Raw genomic sequence first — 13,890 nt, 5'->3', positions numbered from 1 at the left:
AAATTTGTATTTATTTTAGCTAGGTAGTTAGTAAATAGTTAATAACTATTTAGTAACTATTCTACCTAGTTAAAATAAATACAAACTTACCTGTAAAATTAAAATAAAACCTAAGCTAGATACAATGTAACTATTAGTTATATTGTAGCTAGCTTAGGGTTTATTTTACAGGTAAGTGTTTAGTTTTAAATAGGAATTATTTAGTTATTAATAGTAGGTTTTATTTAGATTTTTTTTAATTATATTAAAGTTAGTGGGTGTTAGGGTTAGACTTAGGGTTAGGTTTAGGGGTTAATAACTTTAGTTTAGTGGCGGCGACATTGGGTGCGAAAGATTAGGGGTTAATAAATGTAGGTAGGTGGCGGCGATGTTCGGGGCGGCATATTAGGGGTTAATAATATTTAACTAGTGTTTACGATGCCGGAGTGCAGCCGTTTAGGAGTTAATATGTTTATTATGGTGGAGGCGATGTCCGGAGTGGCAGATTAGGGGTTAATAATTTTATTTTAGTGTTTGCGATGCGGGAGGACCTCGGTTTAGGGGTTAATAGGTAGTTTATGGTTGTTAGTGTACTTTTTAGCACTTTAGTTATGAGGTTTAGGTTACGGCTTTGTAGCGTAAACCTACTGACTCTCAGTTTACGTTATGGATCTTAAAGTTTTAGGCTGTACCGCTCACTTTTGTCCGGAAAGGCAAACTCGTAATACCGGCGAAAAAGGAAGTCCCATTGAAAAAGGACTTTTTGAAAGCTGCAGTAGTTACGTTGTGTTACGGCCAAAAAAGTGTGCAGTGCCCCTAAACCTGCAAAACTCGTAATACCAGCGGTAGTGAAAAAGAGCCTTAACGCTGCTTTTTCACTCATACCGCAAAACTCGTAGTCTAGCCGTTTGTTATCTATCTTATATAATTTGTGGGTTGTACCTTAAGGTATATGAACGGTTTATGTGGGACTCACTACAAAAGATGTTAGGTCCTAATTAACAAACATTTATATAATATCAAGAGAAATGTCCGTTGTTCAGCACAATCACACAACTTTATTAATATACACAGATGAAAATGTGCAAATTTGTTACAGATACTAGGGGCAAGATTACATATGAATAACTGCTGAAACCTGCGTGGCCCTAATGTCCCCTCGCACATCGGGGAATCACATATACAGCACCAGCAGTTCATAATGTGCCGTAAGTTGGATAAACTAATGATGTCCAGAAATGTGCGTACGTAATTACAAATTTCTGCAGTCGCCAGTGACTTACGGCACGTCAGAAACTGTTGGCGCCTAAGAAAATTAAATAAATGTAAAACCCCCTGTAAAGTCTAACATGCCTCCCAAAAATAAACCTGACACATAAAAAACCCTAAATCCGCCAACACCAACATCGCAAACTACCTAATAAATGTATTAACCCCTAATCTACCATTCACCCTCATCGCGATCTACCTAATATATTAACCCCTAATCCGCCATTAATTCACATCGCAATAAACATAATAAATGTATTAACCCCCTAATCTGCCATTACCCACATCGCAATAAACCTAATAAATGTATTAACCCCTAATCCGCCAATAACCCACATCGCAGTAAACCTAATACATTTTTAACCCCTAATACGCCATTAACCAACATTGCAATAAACCTAATAAAAATATTAACCCCTAATCCGCCATTAACCCACAATGCAATAAACCTAATACAACTATTAACCCCTAAGCCGCCAAACCCACTCAACACAATAATCCTTATAAATCTATTAACCCCTAATCCGCCAAACCCCCACAATGCAAACAACTAAATGACTAAGACCCCTAAATTAAAACCAATTACCTAAATTAAAAAATACTAATTTACAATTAAAATAAAAAAAGCTAACATTACTTAAAAATAAAAAACCTAAGAATGAATTAATCTAAGATAACAAAAAATAAAAAAGTCTAACATTACATAAAAGTATAAACTATATTATAAAAAATAAAAAAATGAAACCTAATCCCTATGAAAATAAAAAATCCCCCCTAAAATAAAGACACCCCTTAATCTAATACTAATTTACCAATAGCCCTTAAAATGGCCTTTTGAAGGATATTGCCCTAAGTTAAACAGCTCTTTTACATTAAAAAATACTAAGTCCCCCCTCTAACAGTAAAACCCCCCAACCACCAAACCCCCCAAAACAAAAAAACTAACACCAAAAAATCCTAAACTACCCATTGCTTCTAAAGAGGCATTTGTATGGGCATTTAGCTCTTTTACTGCCCTTAAAAGGGCATTCAGCTTGTTTAAGAGTGCCCAATAAATCCCTAATCTAAAAAAAAAAGCCCAAATCTAACCCCCAGATAGGTACTCACTGTTCCTGAAGTCCGGCGGAGAAGGTCCTGTTCCAGGAGGTGAAGTCTTCTTCCAAGCGGCCAACATATTCTTCCAAATGGGGACATCCAGGACCAAGCCGACGTGGAGCAGAGATGAGCATGGAGCAGGACCGGCGACCATGGAGCCATGGAGCGTGGAGGATCCTCTTTTGTATGATTACATTAGAGCTGAATGTCCTTTTAAGGGCAATTCCCATACAAAGGTCCCTTTAGGGGCAATGGTTAGTTTAGGATTTTTTAGTGTTAGGTTTTTTTATTTTCTGGGGTTTGGTGGGTGGGGGGGTTTTACGGTTAGAGGGGGGACTTAGTATTTTTTAAGATAAAATAGCTGTTTAACTTAGAGTAGTGCCCTACAAAAGGCCCTGTTAAGGGCTATTGGTAGTTTAGTATTAGATTAGGGGGTGTTTTTATTTTGGGAAGCTTTTTTATTTTCATAATGATTAGGTTTAATTTTTTTATTTTTGATCATTTGCTTTATTATTTTATGTAATGTTAGAATTTTTCATTTTTTGTAATTTTAGATTAATTTAATCTTAGTATTTTTTAATTTAGGTAATTGGGGTTAATTTATGGGGTGTTAGGTTAGGCGGCTTAGTCATTTGCGTTGTGGGGGTTTGGCAGATTAGGGGTTAATAGATTTATTAGGATTATTGCATTGTGTGGCTTTGGCGGATTAGGGGTTAATAGTTTTATTAGGTTTATTGCAATGTGGGTTAATGGCTGTTTAGGGGTTAATACATTTATTAGGTTTAATGCGATGTGGGTTAATGGCTGATTAGGGATTAATAGTTTTATTAGGTTTATTGCGATGTGGGTTAATGGCGGATTAGGGATTAATATATTTTATTAGTTATTGCAGTGGGGGTTGGCGGTTGACAGGTAGATAGATATTGCGCATGCATTAGGTGTTAGTTAATGTTTTCAGGCAGTTACAGGAGTTACATGCTTACATTTTCAGCGCAAGGCTTGCTGCGTCTGCCTTTGTAATCTTGCCCCAGATAGGCAAAAAACTTACAAAGAGTTTGATTTGATCAACTACTGGAAGTGAGATTTTTATTGATATATGAATATGTATATCCAGTAAAATAATAATTTAATGTAGATAATCAGATCTATTTCTATGGTTATATCACTTATTGTAATCTTTTCAATGCCATGTATGATAAACGTTTACCCTATGATTTTTTGGACGCAGTTATTTTTTAATTATTTAGCATAAAATAGAATAATAAAAATGTATTGACTTCTAGTAAATATATAAATATTATGTACATTTTCTAGAATACACTGTCTGCTATATAAGGGTTAGTAATGGTTAAAGATATCTGAAATCCCAAAAAAATATTTTATGATGCATACAAAGTGCTGCCATCCAGTGCTCTGGCAAACACATATTCTAACATTCTTGCAAAACTGCTGCTATATAGTGCTCCAGACATTCCTGAGATTAAATCTTTGCTTTGTGGGTTTTAAAGGATTAGTCACACAGGGCTAGATTATGAGCGGCAAACTAATTGTTATCTCGAGCAATAAGGGATATATTGCAGCTCTCTTCGCGGGTCGGAAGTAGCGTGCGTATTACGAGTTAAAAATAAATGTGTTCGCTTGAGTGCAATTGAATTTAACACATGTTGGGTTATGGTGACTTCTGAACTCTGGTTAACTGATACTCTTGACTAAAAAGTTGCACAAAAATGATCAAAAATACATTTAAAGTTACACTCACAATAACACAGTCTAATAAAACAATTTAAATAAATATTGCATAAAGATATGAGGTTTTAGGTGTTAGGGAAAAAAGGCTGCAAAAAGCTTTAACAGAATATTGCATAAAAAAATGTTCTAATAGCTCAAAGTTATGAGGTATTAGAAAGAAAAAAAAAGGGCTGCAAAGAGCTTTAACATAGTGATACATACATATATATGTCTAAATATTTATATGTGTACATATATACACATTTAAACACATAAAGAGATATGTATGCATATATAGAAGTATATACAGTATCTCACAAAAGTGAGTACACGTACACCCCTCACATTTTTGTAAATATTTTATTATATCTTTTCAGGTGACAATACTGAAGAAATACTAAACCCCCTTTAACAGTAAACCATACAGTGGTTTCACAGGACAGGTTCCACTCAGAACAGGCCTCGCAATGGTCGGCCAAAGAAGTTTAGTGCACATGCTCAGCGTCATATCCAGAGGTTGTCTTTGGGAAATAGATGTATGAGTGCTGCCAGCATTGCTGCAGAGGTTGAAGGGGTGGGGCGCCAGCCTGTCAGTGCTCAGACCATACGCCGCGCACTGCATCAAATTGGTCTGCATGGCTGTCGTCACAGAAGGAAGCCTCTTCTAAAGATGATGCACAAGAAAGCCCGCAAACAGTTTACTGAAGACAAGCAGACTAAGGACATGGATTACTGGAACATGTCCTGTGGTCTGATGAGACCAAGATAAACCTATTTGGTTCAGATGGTGTCAAGCGTGTGTGGCAGCAACCAGGTGAGTAGTACAAAGACAAGTGTGTCTTGCCTACAGTCAAGCATGGTGGTGGGAGTGTCATGGTCTGGGCCTGCATGAGTGCTGCTGGCACTGGGGAGCTACAGTTCATTGAGGGAACCATGAATGCCAACATGTACTGTGACATACTGAAGCAGAAAATGATCCCCTCCCTTCAGAGACTGGGCCAAGCATGTCATCAGACCTAAACCCTATTGAGCATCTGTGGGGCATCCTCAAACGCAAGGTCTCTACCATCCACCAGCTCTGTGATGTCATCATAGAGGAGTGGAAGAGGTGCATCCTGTGAAGCTCTGGTGAACTCCATGCCCAAGAGGGTTAAGGTAGTGCTGGAAAATAATGGTGGCCACACAAAATATTGACACTTTGGGCCCAATTTGGACATTTCCACTTACTTTTGTTGCCAAAGATTTAGACATTAATGGCTGTGTGTTGAGTTTTTTTGAGGGGAGAGCAAATTTGTATTGCTATACTGGCTGTACACTCACTACTTTACATTGTAGCAAAGTGTCATTTCTTCAGTGTTGTCACATGAAAAGATATAATAAAATATTTACAAAAATGTGAGGGGTGTACTCATAAGTGCATTGAAGTCCTTGTCAGTCAAGTAGCTGAAAACAGGAAAAGCCATATATATGCAATATTCCTCTTTAATAAAGTGTTTAAAGGTATATGAAATCCCAAATGTTTCTTTCATGATTCAGATAGAGCAAGTGATTTTAAAAAACTTTCCAGTTTACTTCTATTATTTAAACTGTTTCTCGACTTGGTATCCTTTGTTGAAAAATATATCTAGGAAGTCTCAGGAGCTGCTGATTGGTAGCTGCATATGTATGCCTCATGTTATTCGCTCACCATTACATTCAACTAGCTCCCAGTAATGCATTGCTGCTCCTTCAACATAGGATACCAAGATAATGAAGCAAATTATATAATAGAAGTAAATTGTATATAGAAGTAAATATATATATATATATATATATATATATATATATATATATATATATATATATATACGTGTGTTGTGTATGTGTGTATGTATGTATGAGTATGTGTGTGTATATGTATGTGTATGTTTCTGTATATGTGTGTGTGTATGCGTGTGAGTGTGTATATGTATATGTGTGTATATGCGTGTATCTGTGCATATGTGTGTGCGAGTGTGTATATTTTTGTGTTTGTGTGTATGTGTATGTATGTGTATGTGCGTATGAGTGCATGTATGTATTGGTGTTTATGTGTAAACCTCAGTTTTTGAGTTTAATTGCAGTGTTGGCACTTTGAGATAAAAAGGTTAACCATCACTGTTCTAAAGCTTAGAGATAATTATGTTGGTAAATGCATATGTTGTTTTTCAGCAAATAAACATATTTAAAGTAAAGACATTAATCTTTTTTTTTTTTTTGTAGGGTCACCCTACCCAAATGTATTTCTCAATTAGAAATGCTTTTGTACTGAGAAGATTAAACCATTAAGTGTAACAAGGTATTGCAACTTTATTATTGTACGGCTAGATTACGAGTTGTGCGTTAGAGGCTATGTGGTGCTAACGAGCAGTTTTCTCTCACCACTCACCTACAGCTCTGGTATTACGGGTTTTTACAAACTCGGTGTTAACAAGCAAGAAGTGAGCGTTGAGCAAAATTTTGCTCCTTACCGCACTCCAATACCAGCCCTGCTTAAGTCAGCGGTGAGCTGGTCGTACGTGCTCGTGCATGATTTCCCCATAGGAATCAACGGGGAGAGCCGGTTGAGAAAAAGTCTAACACCTGCAAAAAAGCAGCGTAAAACTCAGTAACGCAGCCCCATTGATTCCTACGGGGAAATAAAAGTTATGTTTACACCTAACACCCTAACATGAACCCTGAGTCTAAACACCCTAATCTTACACTTATTAACCCTAATCTGCCACCCCTGACATCGCCGACATCTGCATTATATTTATTAGCCCCTATACTGCTGCTCCGGACCCCGCCGCCACCTACATTATACTTATTAACCCCTAATATGCTGCCCCCAACATCGCAGACACCTACATTATATTTATAAACTGCTAATCTGCCGTCCCCAATCTGCTGCTCCTATAATAAACATATTAACCCCTAAACCGCACTCCCACCTCGCAAACATTAGTTAAATATTATTAACCCCTAATCTTCCATCCCTAACATCGCCGCCTCCTACCTACATTTATTAACCCCTAATCTGCCGTCCCTAACGTCGCCGCCACTATACTAAATGTATTAACCCCTAAACCTAAGTCTAACCCTAACACCCCCTAACTTAAATATAATTACAATAAATCTTAATAAAAATTAATATTATTACCTAAATAATTCCTATTTAAAAGTAAATACCTATAAAATAAACCCTATCGGCTAGATTTGGAGTTTGGCGGTAAAAGGGCTGTTAACGCTCCGCGGGTTTTTTTCTGGCCGCACCATAAATTTAACTCTGGTATCGAGAGTTCAAACAAATGCTGCGTTAGGCTCCAAAAAAGGAGCGTAGAGCATTTTTACCGCAAATGCAACTCTCGATACCAGAGTTGCTTACGGACGCGGCCGGCCTCAAAAACGTGCTCGTGCACGATTCTCCCATAGGAAACAATGGGGCTGTTTGAGCTGAAAAAAAACCTAACACCTGCAAAAAAGCAGCGTTCAGCTCCTAACGCAGCCCCATTGTTTCCTATGGGGAAACACTTCCTACGTCTGCACCTAACACTCTAACATGTACCCCGAGTCTAAACACCCCTAGCCTTACACTTATTAACCCCTAATCTGCCGCCCCCGCTATCGCTGACACCTGCATTACACTTTTAACCCCTAATCTGCCGCTCCGTAAACCGCCGCCACCTACGTTATCCCTATGTACCCCTAATCTGCTGCCCTAACATCGCCGACCCCTATGTTATATTTATTAACCCCTAATCTGCCCCCCACAACGTCGCCGACACCTACCTACACTTATTAACCCCTAATCTGCCGAGCGGACCTGAGCGCTACTATAATAAAGTTATTAACCCCTAATCCGCCTCACTAACCCTATCATAAATAGTATTAACCCCTAATCTGCCCTCCCTAACATCGCCGACACCTACCTTCAATTATTAACCCCTAATCTGCCGACCGGAGCTCACCGCTATTCTAATAAATGTATTAACCCCTAAAGCTAAGTCTAACCCTAACACTAACACCCCCCTAAGTTAAATATAATTTTTATCTAACGAAATAAATTAACTCTTATTAAATAAATGATTCCTATTTAAAGCTAAATACTTACCTGTAAAATAAATCCTAATATAGCTACAATATAAATTACATTTATATTATAGCTATTTTAGGATTAATATTTATTTTACAGGTAACTTTGTATTTATTTTAACCAGGTACAATAGCTATTAAATAGTTAAGAACTATTTAATAGTTACCTAGTTAAAATAATTACAAATTTACCTGTAAAATAAATCCTAACCTAAGATATAATTAAACCTAACACTACCCTATCAATAAAATAATTAAATAAACTACCTACAATTACCTACAATTAACCTAACACTACACTATCAATAAATTAATTAAACACAATTGCTACAAATAAATACAATTAAATAAACTATCTAAAGTACAAAAAATAAAAAAGAACTAAGTTACAGAAAATAAAAAAATATTTACAAACATAAGAAAAATATTACAACAATTTTAAACTAATTACACCTACTCTAAGCCCCCTAATAAAATAACAAAGACCCCCAAAATAAAAAATTCCCTACCCTATTCTAAAATACAAAAATTACAAGCTCTTTTACCTTACCAGCCCTGAACAGGGCCCTTTGCGGGGCATGCCCCAAGAATTTCAGCTCTTTTGCCTGTAAAAAAAAACATACAATACCCCCCCCCCAACATTACAACCCACCACCCACATACCCCTAATCTAACCCAAACCCCCTTAAATAAACCTAACACTAATCCCCTAAAGATCTTCCTACCTTGTCTTCACCATCCAGGTATCACCGATCCGTCCTGGCTCCAAGATCTTCATCCAACCCAAGCGGGGGTTGGCGATCCATAATCCGGTGCTCCAAAGTCTTCCTCCTATCCGGCAAGAAGAGGACATCCGGACCGGCAAACATCTTCTCCAAGCGGCATCTTCTATGTTCTTCCATCCGATGACGACCGGCTCCATCTTGAAGACCTCCAGCGCGGATCCATCCTCTTCTTCCGACGACTAGACGACGAATGACGGTTCCTTTAAGGGACGTCATCCAAGATGGCGTCCCTCGAATTCCGATTGGCTGATAGGATTCTATCAGCCAATCGGAATTAAGGTAGGAATATTCTGATTGGCTGATGGAATCAGCCAATCAGAATCAAGTTCAATCCGATTGGCTGATCCAATCAGCCAATCAGATTGAGCTCGCATTCTATTGGCTGATCGGAACAGCCAATAGAATGCGAGCTCAATCTGATTGGCTGATTGGATCAGCCAATCGGATTGAACTTGATTCTGATTGGCTGATTCCATCAGCCAATCAGAATATTCCTACCTTAATTCCGATTGGCTGATAGAATCCTATCAGCCAATCGGAATTCGAGGGACGCCATCTTGGATGACGTCCCTTAAAGGAACCGTCATTCGTCGTCTAGTCGTCGGAAGAAGAGGATGGATCCGCGCTGGAGGTCTTCAAGATGGAGCCGGTCGTCATCGGATGGAAGAACATAGAAGATGCCGCTTGGAGAAGATGTTTGCCGGTCCGGATGTCCTCTTCTTGCCGGATAGGAGGAAGACTTTGGAGCACCGGATTATGGATCGCCAACCCCCGCTTGGGTTGGATGAAGATCTTGGAGCCAGGACGGATCGGTGATACCTGGATGGTGAAGACAAGGTAGGAAGATCTTTAGGGGATTAGTGTTAGGTTTATTTAAGGGGGTTTGGGTTAGATTAGGGGTATGTGGGTGGTGGGTTGTAATGTTGGGGGGGGGGTATTGTATGTTTTTTTTTACAGGCAAAAGAGCTGAAATTCTTGGGGCATGCCCCGCAAAGGGCCCTGTTCAGGGCTGGTAAGGTAAAAGAGCTTGTAATTTTTGTATTTTAGAATAGGGTAGGGAATTTTTTATTTTGGGGGTCTTTGTTATTTTATTAGGGGGCTTAGAGTAGGTGTAATTAGTTTAAAATTGTTGTAATATTTTTCTTATGTTTGTAAATATTTTTTTATTTTCTGTAACTTAGTTCTTTTTTATTTTTTGTACTTTAGATAGTTTATTTAATTGTATTTATTTGTAGCAATTGTGTTTAATTAATTTATTGATAGTGTAGTGTTAGGTTAATTGTAGGTAATTGTAGGTAGTTTATTTAATTATTTTATTGATAGGGTAGTGTTAGGTTTAATTATATCTTAGGTTAGGATTTATTTTACAGGTAAATTTGTAATTATTTTAACTAGGTAACTATTAAATAGTTCTTAACTATTTAATAGCTATTGTACCTGGTTAAAATAAATACAAAGTTACCTGTAAAATAAATATTAATCCTAAAATAGCTATAATATAAATGTAATTTATATTGTAGCTATATTAGGATTTATTTTACAGGTAAGTATTTAGCTTTAAATAGGAATCATTTATTTAATAAGAGTTAATTTATTTCGTTAGATAAAAATTATATTTAACTTAGGGGGGTGTTAGTGTTAGGGTTAGACTTAGCTTTAGGGGTTAATACATTTATTAGAATAGCGGTGAGCTCCGGTCGGCAGATTAGGGGTTAATAATTGAAGGTAGGTGTCGGCGATGTTAGGGAGGGCAGATTAGGGGTTAATACTATTTATGATAGGGTTAGTGAGGCGGATTAGGGGTTAATAACTTTATTATAGTAGCGCTCAGGTCCGCTCGGCAGATTAGGGGTTAATAAGTGTAGGTAGGTGTCGGCGACGTTGTGGGGGGCAGATTAGGGGTTAATAAATATAACATAGGGGTCGGCGATGTTAGGGGCAGAAGATTAGGGGTACATAGGGATAACGTAGGTGGCGGCGATTTGCGGTCGGAAGATTAGGGGTTAATTATTTTAAGTAGCTTGCGGCGACGTTGTGGGGGGCAAGTTAGGGGTTAATAAATATAATATAGGGGTCGGCGGGGTTAGGGGCAGCAGATTAGGGGTACATAAGTATAACGTAGGTGGCGGTCTGCAGATTAGGGGTTAAAAATTTTAATCGAGTGGCGGCGATGTGGGGGGACCTCGGTTTAGGGGTACATAGGTAGTTTATGGGTGTTAGTGTACTTTAGGGCACAGTAGTTAAGAGCTTTATAAACCGGCGTTAGCCAGAAAGCTCTTAACTCCTGCTTTTTTCAGGCGGCTGGAATCTTGTCGTTAGAGCTCTAACGCTCACTGCAGAAACGACTCTAAATACCGGCGTTAGAAAGATCCCATTGAAAAGATAGGCTACGCAAATGGCGTAGGGGGATCTGCGGTATGGAAAAGTCGCGGCTGTAAAGTGAGCGTTAGACCCTTTAATCACTGACTCCAAATACCAGCGGGCGGCCAAAACCAGCGTTAGGAGCCTCTAACGCTGGTTTTGACGGCTACCGCCGAACTCTAAATCTAGGCCTAAGCTAGCTACAATATAACTAATAGTTACATTGTATCTAGCTTAGGGTTTATTTTTGTTTTACAGGCAAATTTATATTTATTTTAACTAGGTAGAATAGTTATTAAATAGTTATTAACTATTTAATAACTACCTAGCTAAAATAAATACAAAAGTACCTGTAAAATAAAACCTAACCTAAGTTACAATAACACCTAACACTACACTATAATTAAATAAATTAACAAAATTAACAACAATTAAATAAATTAAATTAGCTAAAGTAATAAAAAAAACCCCACTAAATTACAGAAATTAATAAACAAATTACAAGATATTTAAACTAATTACACCTAATCTAATAGCCCCATCAAAATAAAAAAGCCCCCCCAAAATAAAAAACCCTAGCCTAAACTAAACTATCAATAGCCCTTAAAAGGGCCTTTTACGGGGCATTGCCCCAAGTAATCAGCTCTTTTACCTGTAAAAAAATACACACAACCCCCCAACAGTAAAACCCACCACCCACACAACCAACCCCCCAAATAAAATACTTTCTAAAAAAAACCTAAGCCCCCCATTGCCCTGAAAAGGGCATTTGGATGGGCATTGCCCTTAAAAGGGCAGTTAGCTGTTTTGTGGCCCAAACCCTAATCTAAAACCCACCCAATACACCCTTAAAAAAACACTAACCCCCTGAAGATCGACTTACAGTTCTGAAGACCGGACATCCATCCTCAAGGAAGCGAAAGAAGTCTTCATCCAACCGGGCCAAAGTCCTCAACGAAGCCGGGAGAAGTCTTCATCCAAGCCGGGCAAAGTGGTCCTCCAGACGGGCAGAAGTCTTCATCCAGACAGCATCTTCTACCTTCATCAATCCGACATAGAGCGGGTCCATCTTCAAGACATCCGACGCGGAGCATCCTCTTCAAACGAATTCTTCTTACTGAATGACGGTTCCTTTAAGTGACGTCATCCAAGATGGCGTCCCTTAGATTTCAATTGGCTGATAGAATTCTATCAGCCAATCGGAATTAAGGTAAAAAAATCCTATAGGCTGATGCAATCAGCCAATAGGATTAAAGTACAATCCTATTGGCTGATCCAATCAGCAAATAGGATTCAGCTTGCATTCTATTGGCTGATTGGAACAGCCAATAGAATGCAAGCTCAATACTATTGGCTGATAGGTTTAGGGGTTAATATGTTTATTATTGTTGCAGCGATGTCCAGAGTGGCAGATTAGGGGTTAAATGTATTTTAGTGTTTGCGATGTGGGAGGGCCTCAGTTCATGGGTTAATAGGTAGTTTATGGGTGTTAGTGTACTTTTTAGCACTTTAGTTATAAGTTTTATGTTACGGCGTTGTACCATAAAACTCTTAACTACTGACTTCAGAATGCGTTAGGGATCTTGGAGGTAGATGGTGTACCGCTCACTTTTTGGCCTCCCAGGACAGACTCGTAATATCAGTGCTATGGAAGTCCCATAGAAAAAAGACTTTACAAAGTTTACGTAAGTCGTTTTGCGGTAAGGCCAAAGAAGTGTGCGGTGCCCCTAAACCTTCAAGACTCATAATACCAGCGGTAGTGAAAAAGCAGTGTTAGGACCTGTTAATGCTGCTTTTTCAGCCTAACGCACAACTCGTAATCTAGCCGATTATTATTTTCCATATACTTGATATCCCACAAGTTAGTAAATCTCACATATCAAAATTCTCAAGCACTTTATTTAGCAAAATAATGACATAGCAGAAGACTAATAAATAATAGTATACCGACCTTATAACAATTTTCCAATACATTTTCCCACTTCAGTCTTATAGCCTGCCCAGTAACATTTTCTTTGTAATATTCATCATCTATTTTTATCAGAAGTTCTGTTGATTTTTTCAGCTTATTGAGAAGCTAGAAACAGAAGCAGCAAGAAAATTCAAATGACATAATCCTTCCCTCCAAACACATTTAAAAAAAGTAGAACAATAGCAAAAAAATAGAAGAACTATTGTTATAATATGTATAAATAGTGTAATTATGTTTAGTTTTTCAGAACCAAGCTGACATTACATTTGTGGCAAAATAATTTATTATAACATTTTTTTTTTTTCAAGGCATTTTAAGTATTGTATTTCTTTCAACTGTTGCACCTTGTATATTATAAATGAAACACTGATGACAAGATGATGAATGGCAGCAACAAAACAGCGTTTGAACTTGTTTAATTTAACTAGAGTGAACTAAAAGTATTTGTTGTCCATACTAATAAGTTTAGTATTTTGCAACATTCCTTTACATCAGGGATGTGGGCCTCTTTCCAGACACAAACCATCTTTACATGTAGGGAAAAGTCTAATTTTAACTAGTCCTCTGTAATTTCTTACTAGTCCGGGTATCTATCTATCTATCTCTGTT

The 13,890-nt window shown here is 37.8% G+C and overlaps 1 protein-coding gene across 2 annotated transcripts in view; it reads right to left on the bottom strand.

The window, feature by feature from the left end:
• Positions 1 to 13,890, bottom strand: part of NOSTRIN (nitric oxide synthase trafficking) — a 91,871-nt gene that overhangs the window by 26,698 nt on the left and 51,283 nt on the right. For both annotated transcript variants that reach the window (XM_053698399.1, XM_053698398.1), the window contains exon 8: positions 13,261 to 13,386. In XM_053698399.1, the coding sequence (XP_053554374.1) occupies positions 13,261 to 13,386 (126 nt within the window). The remainder of the gene's footprint in view (positions 1 to 13,260; positions 13,387 to 13,890) is intronic.

Source organism: Bombina bombina, chromosome 1 (assembly GCF_027579735.1).
Source record: "Bombina bombina isolate aBomBom1 chromosome 1, aBomBom1.pri, whole genome shotgun sequence".
In the NCBI taxonomy this organism is placed as follows: Eukaryota; Metazoa; Chordata; class Amphibia; order Anura; family Bombinatoridae; genus Bombina; species Bombina bombina.
Note: the sequence above shows the minus strand (reverse complement) of the source record. Positions and strands in the feature narration are given on the sequence as shown.